General features: G+C 44.6%; 1 protein-coding gene across 1 annotated transcript in view; it reads left to right on the top strand.

Moving 5' to 3' along the window:
* LOC104068977 (mucin-5B) overlaps positions 1–20,678 on the top strand; it is a 44,028-nt gene that overhangs the window by 14,532 nt on the left and 8,818 nt on the right. The window contains exons 16-29 of the mRNA XM_054068121.1: positions 1,695–1,747; positions 2,133–2,233; positions 3,071–3,222; positions 3,654–3,792; positions 3,878–3,991; positions 4,507–4,686; positions 5,918–6,157; positions 6,874–7,030; positions 7,299–7,427; positions 7,797–7,923; positions 8,607–8,650; positions 8,746–8,940; positions 11,626–11,955; positions 12,181–20,361. Coding sequence (XP_053924096.1) covers positions 1,695–1,747; positions 2,133–2,233; positions 3,071–3,222; positions 3,654–3,792; positions 3,878–3,991; positions 4,507–4,686; positions 5,918–6,157; positions 6,874–7,030; positions 7,299–7,427; positions 7,797–7,923; positions 8,607–8,650; positions 8,746–8,940; positions 11,626–11,955; positions 12,181–20,361 — 10,142 coding nt within the window. The remainder of the gene's footprint in view (positions 1–1,694; positions 1,748–2,132; positions 2,234–3,070; positions 3,223–3,653; positions 3,793–3,877; positions 3,992–4,506; positions 4,687–5,917; positions 6,158–6,873; positions 7,031–7,298; positions 7,428–7,796; positions 7,924–8,606; positions 8,651–8,745; positions 8,941–11,625; positions 11,956–12,180; positions 20,362–20,678) is intronic.

The raw sequence follows: 20,678 nt of genomic DNA, 5'->3' as shown, positions 1-20,678 counted from the left end.
CACCGATCCACTTTCCATCATTTATCAGCAGTTCTGGCCAGCAAGGGAGGTCCCAGTTGGCTGGAAGTTAAGAGTATTGGGGGCGCTACAGGCCTCTCAGTCTGACTTCAGTGCCGGAGAAGGTTATGGAGCAGACCATGTTGAGTGTTATCATGCAGCCCATACAGGATAACCAGATGTTCAGGCCCAGTCAGCATGGGTTTAGGAAAAGCAGGTCTTGCTTAATCAACCTGATCTCTTATGACAAGATGACCCGCCCAGTGGATGACTGTAGATATTGTTTACCTGGACTTTTGTAAGGCGTTTTGACACCGTTTCCCACAAGCATGCTCCACAAGAAACTGGCTGCTCATGGCTTGGATGAGTGTAGTCTTGTCGGCTAGGCCCAAAGAGTTGTGGTAAATAGAGTGAAATCCAGTTGAAGGCTGGTCACAGGTGTTACGCAGAGTTCAGTGTTGGGGCCAGTTCTGTTTAATATCTTTATGATAGTGATCTGATCTGGATGAGAGAATCGAGTGCACCCTCAGTAAGTTTGCAGATGACATCAATTTCAGGAGGAGTGTGAATCTACTTGATGGAATAAAAGCTCTGAAGAGGGATCTGGAAAGGCTAGATGAATGAGGCGAGGCCAGCTGTATGGCGTTCAACAAGGTCAAGTGCTGGGTTTTGCACTTGGACTACAACAACCCCATGCAATGCTACAGGCTTGGGGAAGAGTGGCTGAAAAGCTGCCAGCAGAGAAGGACCTGGGAGTGTTGTTTGATAGCCATCTGAATATAGGCAGCAGTGTGCCCAGGTGGCCAAGAAAGCCAATAGCATACTGGCTTGTATCAGAAATAGTGTGGCTAGCAGAACTGGAGAGGTGGTTTTCCCCCTGTACTCAGCGCTGGCGCAGCCACACCTCGTTCTGTTTTGGGCCTCCCAGTACAAGAAAGATATTTTTCTGCCAGAACATATCCAAAGAAGGTCAAGGAAACTGGTGAAGGTTCTGGAGCACAAGTCTGAGTGGCTAAGGGAATTGGGGTTGTTCAAGTCTGAAGGACGAGGCTTCATCACTCTCTAAAACAACCTGAAACAAGGTGGTAGCGAGGTGGGTGTCAGTCTTTTTTCCCATGTAACAAGTGATAGGACAAGAAGAAACAACCTCAAGTTGTGCTAGAGAAAATTGAGATTGGTTATTAGGAAAAACATCTTCACTGAAAGGGTTGACATGCATTGAAATTGGCTGCTGAGGAAAATATTTGAGTCTCCACCCCTGGAGGTGTTTAAAAGCTATGTAGATGTGACACAGAGGGACAAGTTTTAGTAGTGGATTTGGCAGTGCCTGGTTGTGGGTTGGAATCAATGACCTTAATGTTCTTTTCCAACCTGCAGGATTCTAAGAAACTGTATTTCCAGACTAAGAGAGCAATTGTATTTAGGTACATTTTCTATTTAATTCCGTGATTTTTTCAAGCATAAAATCATGACATCAGCAGAATACCCATTTCAACCTATGATTTTTCCTATTAAGTAATAATGGATATAAAATGAAAAGCATCATTGTTAGTGATATTGCAGGAAATTCTTTGCTGGAATTGTAAAACATCGTTCTGAAATTCCTTTGAAAATGCTGAAACTTGATGAGAAAAGTAGCTCTCAGTCTCAATATATGGTCTGAGAAGATGAAAAAAGTGCTTTTCTCTCTCTTATAGCACTTGCATCCAGGGAAGACTGAATTGTATTGGAGCACCCAATCCAACTCCAGGTAAAAAAAGAATCTTCAACTTATCTTCCTCTCTGTGCTAGATTTTGGACTGAAATAGTTCATAGAAGTGATTGCTCTTAATGGTTTTTAAATAATAGAAGTATTTCTCATTTAGTTACAGTGCAACAGTTATAAAAGACAGGAGCAAACCTAAATTAATTATAAGACCTCTTTTTCATAAAGGTTTTTCTTCTGAAATACTGTGTCATTTTTTCTGGGATTTCAGTGCTCTGAGTGAATCTACGCAGCAGATTGAATAGAGATAGCAATCCCTACTAATTGAAATATGCAATTTCCAAAGAATTTCTAGATGTTTTTATGAGCTACAGCTGTAAGATAAACTCTGTGCTGTTTCTTACTGCTCTCGCTTCTTTCTTTCCTCTAGTCTGTGAATCTCCCATGGTCTACTTCAACTGTAGAAACATCACTGCAGGAATAATTGGAGCAGAATGTCAAAAAAGTTGCCAGACTCTGGATATGCAGTGTGTAAGTATGTCCTTGATGGATTAAATGGTGTTTCCAGGTATTGTCTTTACTCTTGGTGCTAAAATGCTTGATCTATCTGCTCTGCTCCAAATCTACAATACAGGTACTTTGTTCATATAACAAATGCCTAAAACTATGCTATGAAGCAATTAACGATGGGACCCTTAGACCAAAATATAATAAAGTAATATAACTTAATTAATAAAATTAGTCTCTACCTTTATTCAGCTACTGCAGGTAACAGTAATTAGTAGTGAAAATACCTAGGGCTCTGCCAAACATTTTACTTCTTTAGGAGAAAATTATTGGCTATGAAATGACTATGAGAAATCATGCTTTCTCATATCATGGTGCAATTGTGAATTTTTTGCACATCTAATTATACTATTCCACCTAGGTGCATGCTAGCCACAGACCATCTCACAAATAAGTACCATAGGAGGCAAACAGATTTCAGTTTAACTCTACCAAATTGAAATAAATATTACTTACTTTCTTTTTAAAGCTCCATTCAATCGCAAATCACCCTCTGCGAAGTACAAGGCTTCTTCAGTTAACACAGAGCAAGACTTAAGATTAATGTATTACAGATTTCACAGACTCCTGCAGAGTAATCACAATTGGCATATATAAAACATTTATCTTTAATATTAATAACTAATAACTAGGCTAATAACTTCCCTTTTGTTCTGATGTCCTGTAAGTACTTCATAGTTCTCTCCCATTTAAGCTGGGCAGCAACAAGAACGTATAAAAACATTTTATGAGCATTTAATCTTCCTTTTTTAATTGTGATTATTTCATTCTGAAATTATATCTTCCTCTTGACTTTTCCAGTATAGCACACAATGTGTGTCTGGCTGCGTGTGCCCAGCTGGGCTTGTGTTAGACGGGAATGGTGGTTGTATTGCTGAAGAGGATTGTCCGTGTATTCACAATGAAGCCATGTATCAGCCTGGGGAAAAGATCAGCGTTGACTGTAACACTTGGTAAATATTTCCTCAGAAGTAGTATTCCTCATACCATTATTTGCCTTTCCAAAGACCTTAAAGAGTACAGCAGTGAGGGAAGGTTTTGATTGCACATTTCCTCAACTGATGGGTGTTTTAGTTTTGGATTAAATAGTGTGAGCCAGTTTCCTTCTGATGTAGGTAGGTGGCCAAAGCATAGAGTGGGAGGAAATCTTTGGGACTACAGTGTTCACTAAGTATTATCCTAATTTGCACTTAATGCATTCAGAGTAGCAGAACAGATTTTTTCTTTAATTGTTTACATGCAGAATGTAAGAATATTTTAACTCCAGAATCAACATAACATTTAGCAGGGATGAGTTGCTAAAAAAAAAAAAAGAGTTGTTAGGGTGTGTCTACACAAAATATTGAGTTGTTTTATTATTAAAATGTTTTATTCTCACTCCTAGTGTATGTAAGAATAGGAAGTGGGAATGCACGGAAAATCAATGTCTGGGCACTTGTGCTGTTTATGGAGATGGTCATTATAATACCTTTGACGACAAAAGGTTCAGCTTCAATGGAAATTGTGAATACACACTAGTCCAGGTACTGATAATTAGCAATAGTGAATGAGATGTAAACTTGATCGTGTCTACAAAAATAATACATTTTAAATGTTATCTCTACCCAGGACCACTGTGGGAAGAGTGGCACAGCCAATGGGACTTTCAGAGTTATCACTGAAAATATTCCATGTGGCAACACTGGGACAACTTGCTCAAAATCTATCAAAGTTTTCTTAGAGGTATGGAGGTTTTGCATACACACCAGTTTTGTTCTCCATCTGTTTAGAGCTTAGGAAAAGACTAGACATCCAATGCTTCAAGGAAGATGGAAAAATATTTTTAAAAGTAAATCAACTTGTGAGTTAAGTTTAAACCAGATTCTGGTGAAATATTTGGTAGAGCTTCCCAGTTTCCTCTTTTCCTTTTCCTGCCATATCTTATACCACTTTTGGGCTAACTACAGATCTACAGGAAAATTGTCTTTAGCATAAATTTATCTTATCATGCCAGAAGATTTTTATTTTCTGTGCAATGTATCTCCTCCATGACTAACAAAACACCCTTTTTTTACCTATGCAGTTTAAAATACCTTTTTTACCAGAGTTCCAGGAACCTGAGACTTGAACTATTTAGTTCTGATTATTTGTTTTCATTATATAACTATTTGTAGTACTCTTAAAAGCAGAAAAGCAGGTTTAAGACCACAGCTGCAGCTACCGAGCTTATTTCTAATCACCTTTTTCTCCTGTTTCAGAGCTATGAGCTGATACTCGGTGAGGAGCATGTCAGTGTTGTAAAGAGAGGACAAAATGATGAGGTGCCATACACAGTCCGCTATATGGGTATGTACTTGGTAATTGAGACCACAAGCGGACTGATCCTCATGTGGGACAAGAAAACAAGCATCTTCATCAAGCTCAGCCCTAATTTTAAGGTGCGAAACTGACAGTTACATAGCAATTTACAGTCCAGATCTGGACTGCATGTGAATTTTGTTGAGACACTGTTGAGATCTCAAACTGATAATGTCTCTAGCATTCCTGCAGGACATCTCATGTTGGTTTGCATTCTTCTGGTGCCTCAGAAAACCGTATAATCAACCTGCTGCTGTTCTGAACTCTGAAGAAAGCTTTCAGTGCCTATTTGGCCTGACAGAATCTGAGTTGGCAAACCACTTTTTGGGACTTGACTTTGTTAAACTTACCCAATGAACTTTGGTAAAGGTCATTAGACCTTATTAAAATTATATATCTGCATGTGTAGAAATCAATTGAGTAGTCTTGATCTTGAAATCAACCCATTGTCTCCAGTTCTCATTGACAGACAAATGAAATTATAAGACTTCAAGAACAAGGCAGTAAAACATTACAAGTGAAAGCCACATAGGTGATAAGTAAAATGTATTCCTGTTGTCATAGCTTCTCCTAGCTCATGATACGTAAGTGCTAAGAATTGTAGCAAACAATAAGGAATTTGTTATCCTGTTGCATACCACAGTGACATTTCTATTAGTTATATAAATTAAGTGTAATTTAGAAGTTGATATACAAATTTATTTCGATGTCATAGGTTCTTTTGCTGCCTCACCCAGTGTCACTTTATAAAAATAGTACTAATATGGGAATTGTGCACCTTAGATATATAGAGAAAACATAGTATCTACTGTGGGTTATCACAGTTTTACAGATCTGTAAATTTAGAATGAAGGATATTTATGGATGTGCAAGGAATATGTAATTTCTTTTTATACGTGTGAGCACTCAACAGTAAAGACTCAGTGAGGCTGGACTGGTAGTATTTATGACAGATTTGTAAGGTTGGTTTTTATATGTACATCTATTGTATAAAATAGCAATTAAATGAAAAGCTTAGTCAACTAACTGTGAGTACTCATTTCCTTGTTAAAGACATACCTTAAAGGCAAGAAGGTCATAATGATGAAGATTGTTTTATTGTTCAGCTTTAAAAGAAGAAAAGTCCACAGCAGTATCCTCCTAGCCTTAGTGGTCATGCTCTGTTGCAGAGTAAACAAAGGATGAAGATGTTCAGGAATGCTAGAATGGAATGGCACCATTCTAAGTGCTGAGTTACAAGTATCTTTTCAGACTCAGATGTTTTTCAAGTTTTCTCACATCCATTATCGTTTTATTTACTTCCTTTTGCAGGGCCAGATCTGTGGTCTCTGTGGAAATTATGATGGCAATGGCATCAATGACTTTACTACAAGGAGTCAGTCTGTGGTAGAGAATGTTTTAGAGTTTGGAAACAGTTGGAAAGTCTCCTCAACATGTCCTGATGCTTCCAGCATAAAGGACCCATGTTCCACCAACCCATATCGAAAGTCCTGGTCAGAGAAGCAATGCAGCATTATCAACAGCGACGTCTTTGCTGCCTGTCATTCTCAGGTATTACAAGGGCAGAAGTTTACTGTGTGAAGACTAGGTCTGCTTATTATTGAAGCTGCTGTCTTCATGCATTTTAACATGCCCGCCTAAATCATTAGCATGTTTCACTTTAAATTGTATGAGGAAAGCTTCAATCTGAATCCCACTCAATGGGAAACTTTTATAGTCTCTACCTGTAAGAAATGAAAGGACATTTAGTTTGTAGGGAATATTAACCTATTATGAAAGAATAATAATGTCATAATGACTATGTATTTTCTTGTAGTGCAACTTCAATAAAAATTCTGATATGCCATGTACAGAACACAAGCTCAATGAAATAACATTGTAATGAACTATCAGTATAGGCTTTATTTAACACTAAGTTCCTACCAAACAATGTAGGGTAAGTCTTGTGCTCAATCTGTTACATTAGTTCTTTCCACTGGCAGAGACTTTCATATTCAAGTGCAGTTGCCTCATATTGCTTGGTAACATGAATCTAATCTTCCACTAGGACACAAGTCTGAGTGTCTGAAAATCTGTCAATATGTGATTTGGATGTATTATCTGGCATCACCTTTGGTGTGAAACAGTGTATATAAACAAAAGAAAAAGAAATTACAGATTAAGGCCTTTCTTCTGAGATACTACAATTTTAAGAAAATAACCCTAGCAAAGCTAAGATAGAATTTAGAAGGTAGGATGTACAATACTATATTTCTTTTTAACAACAGGTTGAGCCAGCAAAATATTACCAAGCATGTGTGACAGATGCTTGTGCATGTGATACTGGAGGGGACTGTGATTGCTTTTGCACAGCAGTAGCTGCCTACGCTCAAGCATGTAGCGAAGTTGGTGTCTGCATAGCCTGGAGAACCCCATCAATCTGTCGTGAGTTTTGTGTTATAAACATTTCTGAGAGTGCAGTTAAATGTTCAGTGCTTTGCTGGTGTCCTTGAACACACACTCTTATGTTTGTGCACTATAATCTCACTGTGTAGACTTTTCGCATTCATCTGTTTTGATGGTCACACAATTTCAGCTATTCATTCATCATTTTCAAGATTGTTCAAGAAGCATTGCAGGGATATGATAAACAAACATGAGTAAAAAATTGCTTTCTTTTTTTCTGAAGAAGTCCAATTTTTTTTTTCCTTAGCGCTGTTCTGTGATTACTACAATCACCAAGGGGAATGTGAATGGCACTATAAGCCTTGCGGAACCTCCTGTATGAAGACCTGTAGGAACCCAAGTGGAAAATGCTTCCATGATTTGCCAGGTTTAGAAGGTAAAAAGAGCTGCAAGTACCTTTAAGTGGGTACATTTTATTATTTTTTAATGGTCTTCAATGGAGTATATTTCTCCCACCAGCTGTGTTTGCACTATTCAATTCTCCTCAATGTCATTGCACCACATGAATGGAGCGAGAGTATGGAAATTGGAGTCAAAACCATGTCTAGGACTAAGTCCTTGTGGGTGGGCTCTAGAGATGCCAGTACTCTGCATTACTTCCTAGAATTATTGGAAAAAATAACTAGTAAGAATTATGACTATTAAAAACAAGATCTGCAAACATGTTCTGCACATATAAAACTTTTGCTGATGGTATCTCATTCTCACCTTTTCTACCTCCTACATACCCTTTTCCTTCCTTCAGGCTGCTACCCTAACTGCCCACCAGACAAGCCGTATTTTCATGAGGATCAGATGAAGTGTGTCAGTCTTTGTGATTGTTATGATAGTGAAGATGGAAAGATATATAGACGGGATGAATGTAATTTATGGTAAGAACATACCAGCCCTATCATGTACAAGGAAAAATGATCAATACAGCAGTGAAAAAATTGCCGTTCCTGTTACATGACAGCACTAGTTCATGCTGCCTGTGTAAGAATAATGCTTTACTATGTAATGCTAGTTTTCTTACTCCATTGTTGTAAGAAGTTCTTATGTCATTTTATGTTTTGTGTAATTTGTTCCTCAATACGTTGTAAATCTTCAGCATAAAGATTAAAGAAGAAGAACAAGTCCTTTACAACTAGGATTTCTCTATTTCCTATTTTTTATGGCAGGAAAAATATTGTTCCAGGAGTATAGATATCTAACAGGGAGTCTACTTCCAAGGATTTTATTACATTCATAAACTACTTGTAGTGTTCTCCCATTTTAGCCTACTTTTTATTACAAAAACATTGCAAGTGCTTGGAAAGTAATAAGGAAGAAAGAAGGAAAGTCTTCCTTAAGACTTCTACCTGTAGCTTTGTATATTTATCTTCAATTCCAGTTACAAGTTTGGGTTTTATATAAAAAAAGGGTTTGGAAAACAATGGCAAACATGAACTGGGCATTCAAGGAATAAACACAATTAAAATATCCTGTCTTTTGACGCTAGTATCTGGCAGGAAGATGACAAATAAGGTTACCTCATAATCAAAATATATGTGGTATTTTATGTTTTTTATTTCAGTGAATGCACATCAGAAGGTTTACAGTGCAAGTTTGATGAAAAAGGTAAGACAGCTAAGAAGAACTATCAAAAAAGCGAAATACTGAATATTATCTTTTCATAGATAGATGCCTGACAATATACAACTTCTGAATTACAGCATGCAACTGCATTTATGAGGGGAACAGCTATAAATATGGTGAACTCATCTACAACACCACAGATACAGCTGGATGGTGTTTCAGTGCAACATGTGATGTCAACGGAACAATAAACAGAAGCATCTTTAAATGTGGCATCTTTACAACAACCCCATTTACATTTTCTACAAGTCAGCCCACAACTACTGCTTCAGGTACGTATGAATACTCCAAAATCTCTGGAAGGGACTGAAAACTGCCTGAAAGGGAGAGCCTTTTCATCAGTTAATGGCATATAATCTTACTGTTAGCTTCTGCTGAAGCCACCAATTCATCTGGAATCTTCAACTCCTAAAGACGACCATAATTAAGGATATATAAATGAGTACAGCTTTTCTTACAGACTCAGTTTCTACTGTTTCACCATGTTTTTTCCAGGGGAAAAAAATAATAGAGCTTATTAATCATTGCACCCTGGAGAATCTCACTTTCTTACAAACAAAAACCAGCAGTTCTAGACCAACTTCTGAAAATACAAAAGACAATTACTGTCAATTTTTAAATTACTCACAACTTCCACAGTTTCCTTCCACATTATTCCTGCAGTTAACTCATACTGGCCATGTAATTCTGAGAAATTTTGTGAAATATTTCCACAAAAGTATCATAGAATCATAGAATAGTTTGGGTTGGAAGGGACCTTAAAATCATCTAGTTCCAAACCCCCTGCCATGGGCAGGGGCACCTCCCAATAGATCAGGCTGCCCAAGGCCCCATCCAACCTGGGCTTGAACAGCTCCAGGGATGGGGCATCCACAACTTCCCTGGGCAACCTGTTCTACTGCTTCACCACTCTCACAGTGAAGAAACTCTTCCTTATGTCTAGTCTAAATCTGTCCCACTCCAGTTTCTACCCATTGCCCCTAGTCCTATTGCTACAAGCCTTTGTAAACAGTCCCTTCCCAGCTTTCTTGTAGCCCCTTCAGGTATTGGAAGGTCACTGTAAGTTGTCCTCAGAGCCTTCTTTTCTCCAGGCTGAACAACCCCAACTCACTCAGCCTGTCCTTATACGAGAGTTGCTCCAGCCCTTTAATCATCAATGCAGCCCTCCCCTGGATCACTTCCAAAAGTTCCATATCCTTCTTATGTTGAGGATTCCAGAACTGGACAAAATACTCCAGATCAGATCTCAAGAGAGAGGAATAGAGGGGCAGAATCACCTCCCTCGACCTGCTGGCCAAGCTTCTTTTGATGCAGCCCAGGATACAGTTGGCCTTCTGGGCCACGAGCGCACATTGCCTGCTCATGTCAAGCTTCTCATAAATCAGCATCCCCAATTCCTTCTCTGCAGGGCTGCTCTCAATCACATTATCCCCCATCCTGTACTGAAATCGGGGATTGCCCCAATCCAGGTGTAGGACCTTGCACTTGGCCTTGTTGAACTTCATGAGGTTCTCACAGCCCCACTTCTCCAGCCTGTCCAGGTCCCTCAAGATGAGATATCACCCTTCCAGTGTGGCAACTGCACAACTTCAGCTTGGTGTCATCTGCAAACTTGCTGAGGGTGCGCTTGATCTCACTGTCTATATCATTGGTGAAGATATTAAACAGCACCGGTCCCAGTACGGACCCCTGAAGGACACCACTTGTCACAGATCTCCATCTGGATTTTAAGCCGCCATTGACCACTACTCTCTGAATACAACTATCCAACCAGTTTCTTACCCACCAAACGGTCCACCCATCAAATCCATATCTCTTCAATTTAGAGAGAAGGATGTTGTGGGGCACTGTTTCAAAGGTGCCAGTCCAGAAGACCAGATAGTCCAGATAGATCACATCTGTTTGTTTTCCCGTGTCCACTGATGTGGTTACCCCATCATAGAAAGTCACCGAGTCGGTCATACAGGACTTGCCCCTGGTGAAGCCATGCTGGCTGCCATTAATCACCTCCATGTCCTCCATATGCTTTAGGATAGCTTCTGGAAGGATCTGTTCCGTGTTCTTCCCAGGCACAGAGGTGAGGCTGACAGGTCGTTAGTTCTCAGGGTCATCTGTTCTACCCTTTTTAAAAATGAACACAATGTTACCCTTCTTCCAGTCACCTGGGATTTCTGATTGCCATGACTATTCAAATATCATGGGCAGTGGCTTGGCAACCACATCGGCCAATTCCCTCAGGACTCTGGGATGCTCACCAGGTCCCAATTATGAATACTACAGCAAGAACTAAATGTTCAACTTTAAGTCATCAATTAAATAACATTTATATGAAGAAAGTGGTGTGTATTCCACATATCTTCATAACACTAAGAAAATGAAAAAAAAAGATTAAATTAAGTAGAAAATACTTATCAGATTATCTATTTCACATATATTTTATATGTGCATTCTATATTATAATGTATTATATATAAAATGTAGTGCTAAATATATATCTTATATTTCTTATTTATAATATATTACATAGTCTAATAGTAAAATAAGTAGAAAAGTCATTAATCTGTAAAAATATTTTAAAGCCTGTGTGGTTATGCAGTGAAGTATAAATAAGTACAGAGATGATACACAGGAGAATAAAATCTCTTCTGAGCTTTGCCGTCAGAATTTTGAGATCACATTGTCCTATATATTGACATTGCACACAAAGCACATATTAGCTATATTTAACTACTTTTTAAAATAAATGACATGTAGATTGCCACTAGAAAAATAAGACAGACATGAGATCAGAACCTACCTTTAGAAATGAAATTTAAGAATGTCAAAGTAAGTTCATTAAAATTAAATACGTTAACATGTAGAATAATACATACATTAAAGCGTTCAGAAGATAATTACTTCCTGACATTGCTTCAATAAGAATAGAAAATCCTTATATTTCCTTCTTTTAATTACAGAAATGACAACTGCAAAACCTGTGACAACTGTATGTGTGAAGCATGTATGTACATGGTCAGAATGGTACGATTCCACACAGCCTGAAAACAACGAAGACAGTGGAGATTATGAAATATTTGAAAACCTCAGAGAAAAAGGATATAGAGTATGTAAAAACCCAAATGGTGTTCAGTGCAGGGCAAAAGAACACCCAGATACAGAATTAAACCATCTTAATCAAACAGTACAATGTAGTCAAAATACAGGATTAATATGCAATAACAAGGACCAACAATATAAGCAGTGCTATAACTATGAAATCAGAATATCATGCTGCAAATACATGCCATGTTCAGAAATAGAAACTACAACACCAAGAACCACAGAATTCACAACTACTGCTATAAAATCAACACCATATACAATACAAACAAAAATAAAACCAACAACAACAAGAAAAGAAACACTTGCACAAAACACTGAAGTACCTAAAACATCATCAAAAGAAACAGAAAGCACAACTCCTCTCACTGAAACTTCAGCTACAGCAAAACCATCACAATCCTCAACAACAGGTTATCAGACAACTCCAGCAGAAACCTCAACTGCAGTAACCCTGTCTCCAACATCATCCACTACTTCCTCCACCCTTCCCCCTACAGAACTTACAACAACCACTGGCACCACTGTTGTCTCCAGTACCGCTGTTCCGCCAACACAGGCCACATCCGTCATCACAACCACCAGCAGCACCAGCACAGCCAAGACCTCTCCTGCTCCAATACAAACCACAACCATCCTCACACCAACACCAACGGCACCCACCTCTGCAGCCACCACCACTGCCAGCACCTCCGAGACCACAAACAGCTGCCAGGAGCAGTGTGACTGGACACAATGGTTTAACGTGGATTCCCCGAACCCTGGTAGCCAAAATGGAGACATGGAGACATTTGCAAAAATCCGAGCTGCTGGGTACGCGCTGTGCAAAAAGCCAAAAGACATCGTGTGCCGTGCTAAAGATTACCCTTCCAGGAATCTGGACACACTGGGACAGGTAGTTGAGTGCAGCGTCAACTTTGGGCTTGTGTGCAGAAATGAGGATCAGATCACAAAGTACCCCATCTGCTTTGACTATGAGATCAAGCTGCTGTGCTGTGACCGTTCACACTGCCAGACCACATCAGCATCTACAGGAACCACTGCAGGCTCCTCCACCACAGCCTCTACTGCAGAAACCTCCACTATAGCAACTCTGGCTCCAACATCACCCACTACTACCTCCACCCTTCCCCCTACAGAACTTACAACCACCACTGGCACTACGGCTCTCTCAAGTACCACTGTTGTGTCTCCAATGGCCTCATCCACCATCACAAGCACCAGCAGCGCCAGCACAGCCAAGACCTCTCCTGCTCCAATACAAACCACAACCATCCTCACACCAACACCAACGGCACCCACCTCTGCAGCCACCACCACTGCCAGCACCTCCGAGACCACAAACAGCTGCCAGGAGCAGTGTGACTGGACACAATGGTTTAACGTGGATTCCCCGAACCCTGGTAGCCAAAATGGAGACATGGAGACATTTGCAAAAATCCGAGCTGCTGGGTATGCGCTGTGCAAAAAGCCAAAAGACATCGTGTGCCGTGCTAAAGATTACCCTTCCAGGAATCTGGACACACTGGGACAGGTAGTTGAGTGCAGCGTCAACTTTGGGCTTGTGTGCAGAAATGAGGATCAGATCACAAAGTACCCCATCTGCTTTGACTATGAGATCAAGCTGCTGTGCTGTGACCGTTCACACTGCCAGACCACATCAGCATCTACAGGAACCACTGCAGGCTCCTCCACCACAGCCTCTACTGCAGAAACCTCCACTATAGCAACTCTGGCTCCGACATCACCCACGACTGCCTCCACCCTTCCCCCTACAGAAGTGACAAGCACCACTGCCAGCACCGTTGTCTCCACTACCACTGTTCCGCCAACAAAGGCAACATCCGTCATCACAACCACCAGCAGCGCCAGCACAGCCAAAACATCTCCTGCTCCAATACAAAGCACAACCATCCTCACACCAACACCAACAGTGCCCACCACAGCAGCCAGCAGCACCAGCACCTCCAGAACCATTCCAGGAAGTACCACAAGGTCCGCAGCCACATCTCCTCCAGCAGAAAACTCCACTCTGGTAACCCAGCCTCCAACATCACCCACTGCTACCTCCACCCTTCCCCCTACAGAAGTGACAAGCACCACTGCCAGCACCGTTGTCTCCACTACCACTGTTCCGCCAACAAAGGCAACATCCGTCATCACAACCACCAGCAGCGCCAGCACAGCCAGGACCTCTCCTGCTCCAATACAAAGCACAACCATCCTCACACCAACACCAACAGTGCCCACCTCTTCAGCCAGCAGCACCAGCACCTCCAGAACCATTCCAGGAAGTACCACAAGGTCCGCAGCCACATCTCCTCCAGCAGAAAACTCCACTCTGGTAACCCAGCCTCCAACGTCACCCACTACTACCTCCACCCTTCCCCCTACAGAACTTACAACCACCACTGGCACTACAGCTCTCTCAAGTACCACTGTTGTGTCTACAACGGCCTCATCCACCATCACAACCACCAGCAGCGCCAGCACAGCCAAGACCTCTCCTGCTCCAATACAAACCACAACCATCCTCACACCAACACCAATGGCACCCACCTCTGCAGCCACCACCACTGCCAGCACCTCCGAGACCACAAACAGCTGCCAGGAGCAGTGTGACTGGACACAATGGTTTAACGTGGATTCCCCGAACCCTGGTAGCCAAAATGGAGACATGGAGACATTTGCAAAAATCCGAGCTGCTGGGTATGCGCTGTGCGAAAAGCCAAAAGACATCGTGTGCCGTGCTAAAGATTACCCTTCCAGGAATCTGGACACACTGGGACAGGTAGTTGAGTGCAGCGTCAACTTTGGGCTTGTGTGCAGAAATGAGGATCAGATCACAAAGTACCCCATCTGCTTTGACTATGAGATCAAGCTGCTGTGCTGTGACCGTTCACACTGCCAGACCACATCAGCATCTACAGGAACCACTGCAGGATCCTCCACCACAGCCTCTACTGCAGAAACCTCCACTATAGCAACTCTGGCTCCAACATCACCCACGACTGCCTCCACCCTTCCCCCTACAGAAGTGACAAGCACCACTGCCAGCACCGTTGTCTCCACTACCACTGTTCCGCCAACAAAGGCAACATCCGTCATCACAACCACCAGCAGGGCCAGCACAGCCAAGACATCTCCTGCTCCAATACAAAGCACAACCATCCTCACACCAACACCAACAGTGCCCACCACAGCAGCCAGCAGCACCAGCACCTCCAGAACCATTCCAGGAAGCACCACGACATACACAGCCACATCTTCTCCAGCAGAAAACTCCACTCCGGTAACCCAGCCTCCAACATCACCCACTACTACCTCCACCCTTCCCCCTACAGAACTTACAACCACCACTGGCACTACGGCTCTCTCAAGTACCACTGTTGTGTCTCCAATGGCCTCATCCACCATCACAACCACCAGCAGCGCCAGCACAGCCAAGACCTCTCCTGCTCCAATACAAAGCACAACCATCCTCACACCAACACCAACAGTGCCCACCACAGCCACCACCACTGCCAGCACCTCCGGGACCACTCCAGGAAGCACCACAACATCCACAGCCATATCTTCTCCAGCAGAAAACTCCACTCTGGTAACCCAGCCTCCATCGTCACCCACTACTACCTCCACCCTTCCCCCTACAGAACTTACAACCACCACTGGCACTACAGCTCTCTCAAGTACCACTGTTGTGTCTACAACGGCCTCATCCACCATCACAACCACCAGCAGCGCCAGCACAGCCAAGACCTCTCCTGCTCCAATACAAACCACAACCATCCTCACACCAACACCAACGGCACCCACCTCTGCAGCCACCACCACTGCCAGCACCTCCGAGACCACAAACAGCTGCCAGGAGCAGTGTGACTGGACACAATGGTTTAACGTGGATTCCCCGAACCCTGGTAGCCAAAATGGAGACATGGAGACATTTGCAAAAATCCGAGCTGCTGGGTATGCGCTGTGCAAAAAGCCAAAAGACATCGTGTGCCGTGCTAAAGATTACCCTTCCAGGAATCTGGACACACTGGGACAGGTAGTTGAGTGCAGCGTCAACTTTGGGCTTGTGTGCAGAAATGAGGATCAGATCACAAAGTACCCCATCTGCTTTGACTATGAGATCAAGCTGCTGTGCTGTGACCGTTCACACTGCCAGACCACATCAGCATCTACAGGAACCACTGCAGGCTCCTCCACCACAGCCTCTACTGCAGAAACCTCCACTATAGCAACTCTGGCTCCGACATCACCCACGACTGCCTCCACCCTTCCCCCTACAGAAGTGACAAGCACCACTGCCAGCACCGTTGTCTCCACTACCACTGTTCCGCCAACAAAGGCAACATCCGTCATCACAACCACCAGCAGCGCCAGCACAGCCAAAACATCTCCTGCTCCAATACAAAGCACAACCATCCTCACACCAACACCAACAGTGCCCACCACAGCAGCCAGCAGCACCAGCACCTCCAGAACCATTCCAGGAAGTACCACAAGGTCCGCAGCCACATCTCCTCCAGCAGAAAACTCCACTCTGGTAACCCAGCCTCCAACATCACCCACTGCTACCTCCACCCTTCCCCCTACAGAAGTGACAAGCACCACTGCCAGCACCGTTGTCTCCACTACCACTGTTCCGCCAACAAAGGCAACATCCGTCATCACAACCACCAGCAGCGCCAGCACAGCCAGGACCTCTCCTGCTCCAATAAAAAGCACAACCATCCTCACACCAACACCAACAGTGCCCACCTCTTCAGCCAGCAGCACCAGCACCTCCAGAACCATTCCAGGAAGTACCACAAGGTCCGCAGCCACATCTCCTCCAGCAGAAAACTCCACTCTGGTAACCCAGCCTCCAACGTCACCCACTACTACCTCCACCCTTCCCCCTACAGAACTTACAACCACCACTGGCACTACAGCTCTCTCAAGTACCACTGTTGTGTCTACAACGGCCTCATCCACCATCACAACCACCAGCAGCGCCAGCACAGCCAAGACCTCTCCTGCTCCAATACAAACCACAACCATCCTCACACCAACACCAATGGCACCCACCTCTGCAGCCACCACCACTGCCAGCACCTCCGAGACCACAAACAGCTGCCAGGAGCAGTGTGACTGGACACAATGGTTTAACGTGGATTCCCCGAACCCTGGTAGCCAAAATGGAGACATGGAGACATTTGCAAAAATCCGAGCTGCTGGGTATGCGCTGTGCGAAAAGCCAAAAGACATCGTGTGCCGTGCTAAAGATTACCCTTCCAGGAATCTGGACACACTGGGACAGGTAGTTGAGTGCAGCGTCAACTTTGGGCTTGTGTGCAGAAATGAGGATCAGATCACAAAGTACCCCATCTGCTTTGACTATGAGATCAAGCTGCTGTGCTGTGACCGTTCACACTGCCAGACCACATCAGCATCTACAGGAACCACTGCAGGATCCTCCACCACAGCCTCTACTGCAGAAACCTCCACTATAGCAACTCTGGCTCCAACATCACCCACGACTGCCTCCACCCTTCCCCCTACAGAAGTGACAAGCACCACTGCCAGCACCGTTGTCTCCACTACCACTGTTCCGCCAACAAAGGCAACATCCGTCATCACAACCACCAGCAGGGCCAGCACAGCCAAGACATCTCCTGCTCCAATACAAAGCACAACCATCCTCACACCAACACCAACAGTGCCCACCACAGCAGCCAGCAGCACCAGCACCTCCAGAACCATTCCAGGAAGCACCACGACATCCACAGCCACATCTTCTCCAGCAGAAAACTCCACTCCGGTAACCCAGCCTCCAACATCACCCACTACTACCTCCACCCTTCCCCCTACAGAACTTACAACCACCACTGGCACTACGGCTCTCTCAAGTACCACTGTTGTGTCTCCAATGGCCTCATCCACCATCACAACCACCAGCAGCGCCAGCACAGCCAAGACCTCTCCTGCTCCAATACAAAGCACAACCATCCTCACACCAACACCAACAGTGCCCACCACAGCCACCACCACTGCCAGCACCTCCGGGACCACTCCAGGAAGCACCACAACATCCACAGCCATATCTTCTCCAGCAGAAAACTCCACTCTGGTAACCCAGCCTCCATCGTCACCCACTACTACCTCCACCCTTCCCCCTACAGAACTTACAACCACCACTGGCACTACAGCTCTCTCAAGTACCACTGTTGTGTCTACAACGGCCTCATCCACCATCACAACCACCAGCAGCGCCAGCACAGCCAAGACCTCTCCTGCTCCAATACAAACCACAACCATCCTCACACCAACACCAACGGCACCCACCTCTGCAGCCACCACCACTGCCAGCACCTCCGAGACCACAAACAGCTGCCAGGAGCAGTGTGACTGGACACAATGGTTTAACGTGGATTCCCCGAACCCTGGTAGCCAAAATGGAGACATGGAGACATTTGCAAAAATCCGAGCTGCTGGGTATGCGCTGTGCAAAAAGCCAAAAGACATCGTGTGCCGTGCTAAAGATTACCCTTCCAGGAATCTGGACACACTGGGACAGGTAGTTGAGTGCAGCGTCAACTTTGGGCTTGTGTGCAGAAATGAGGATCAGATCACAAAGTACCCCATCTGCTTTGACTATGAGATCAAGCTGCTGTGCTGTGACCGTTCACACTGCCAGACCACATCAGCATCTACAGGAACCACTGCAGGATCCTCCACCACAGCCTCTACTGCAGAAACCTCCACTATAGCAACTCTGGCTCCGACATCACCCACGACTGCCTCCACCCTTCCCCCTACAGAAGTGACAAGCACCACTGCCAGCACCGTTGTCTCCACTACCACTGTTCCGCCAACAAAGGCAACATCCGTCATCACAACCACCAGCAGGGCCAGCACAGCCAAGACATCTCCTGCTCCAATACAAAGCACAACCATCCTCACACCAACACCAACAGTGTCCACCACAGCAGCCAGCAGCACCAGCACCTCCAGAACCATTCCAGGAAGTACCACAAGGTCCGCAGCCACATCTCCTCCAGCAGAAAACTCCACTCTGGTAACCCAGCCTCCAACATCACCCACTGCTACCTCCACCCTTCCCCCTACAGAAGTGACAAGCACCACTGCCAGCACCGTTGTCTCCACTACCACTGTTCCGCCAACAAAGGCAACATCCGTCATCACAACCACCAGCAGCGCCAGCACAGCCAGGACCTCTCCTGCTCCAATACAAAGCACAACCATCCTCACACCAACACCAACAGTGCCCACCTCTTCAGCCAGCAGCACCAGCACCTCCAGAACCATTCCAGGAAGTACCACAAGGTCCGCAGCCACATCTCCTCCAGCAGAAAACTCCACTCTGGTAACCCAGCCTCCAACGTCACCCACTACTACCTCCACCCTTCCCCCTACAGAACTTACAACCACCACTGGCACTACAGCTCTCTCAAGTACCACTGTTGTGTCTACAACGGCCTCATCCACCATCACAACCACCAGCAGCGCCAGCACAGCCAAGACCTCTCCTGCTCCAATACAAACCACAACCATCCTCACACCAACACCAATGGCACCCACCTCTGCAGCCACCACCACTGCCAGCACCTCCGAGACCACAAACAGCTGCCAGGAGCAGTGTGACTGGACACAATGGTTTAACGTGGATTCCCCGAACCCTGGTAGCCAAAATGGAGACATGGAGACATTTGCAAAAATCCGAGCTGCTGGGTATGCGCTGTGCGAAAAGCCAAAAGACATCGTGTGCCGTGCTAAAGATTACCCTTCCAGGAATCTGGACACACTGGGACAGGTAGTTGAGTGCAGCGTCAACTTTGGGCTTGTGTGCAGAAATGAGGATCAGATCACAAAGTACCCCATCTGCTTTGACTATGAGATCAAGCTGCTGTGCTGTGACCGTTCACACTGCCAGACCACATCAGCATCTACAGGAACCACTGCAGGCTCCTCCACCACAGCCTCTACTGCAGAAACCTCCACTATAGCAACTCTGGCTCCAACATCACCCACGACTGCCTCCACCCTTCCCCCTACAGAAGTGACAAGCACCACTGCCAGCACCGTTGTCTCCACTACCACTGTTCCGCCAACAAAGGCAACATCCGTCATCACAACCACCAGCAGGGCCAGCACAGCCAAGACATCTCCTGCTCCAATACAAAGCACAACCATCCTCACACCAACACCAACAGTGCCCACCACAGCCACCACCACTGCCAGCACCTCCGGGACCACTCAAGGAAGCACCACAACATCCACAGCCATATCTTCTCCAGCAGAAAACTCCACTCTGGTAACCCAGACTCCAATGTCACCCACTACTGCCTCCACCCTTTCCCCTACAGAACTGACAACCACCACTGGCACCACTGTTGTTCCCAGTATCACTGTTACATCAACACAGGCCACATCCATAACCACCACAGCAGCCAGCAGTACCAACACCTTGAGGACCAGTGCAGGAAGCACCACAACATCCACAGCTACGTCTCCTCCAGCAGAAACCTCCACTGTCGTAACCCAGCCTCCAACATCACATACTACTGCCTCCAGTGTCGCCCAAACAGGTATTACAAGCACCATAGGCTATACCGATATTCTTTTAACATCTTTTTCTTTTACTGGATAAAGTACTGCCACAACTGTTTTTCCCACAAGTTTCCCTACCATAAGCAGTCAAGGTACTTCACTGTCTTCCTCTGCAAAGGTTACTATTAGCAGAAAAACATCAGTATCATCATCTCATGTGACTTCTTCTATGATTATCCCTATTTCTACCGACACATAAACTACTTTTTCATATCTCTGTCTCTCTGCTCTAGTATCTGTGTGAGACAAGTGTGTGAGAGGGCCCCATAGCTGATATTACTTATCCTGAGCTCGG

This window comes from Cuculus canorus, chromosome 5 (assembly GCF_017976375.1).
Source record: "Cuculus canorus isolate bCucCan1 chromosome 5, bCucCan1.pri, whole genome shotgun sequence".
NCBI lineage: Eukaryota > Metazoa > Chordata > Aves > Cuculiformes > Cuculidae > Cuculus > Cuculus canorus.
This window is presented reverse-complemented; position numbering and strand designations above follow the sequence as displayed.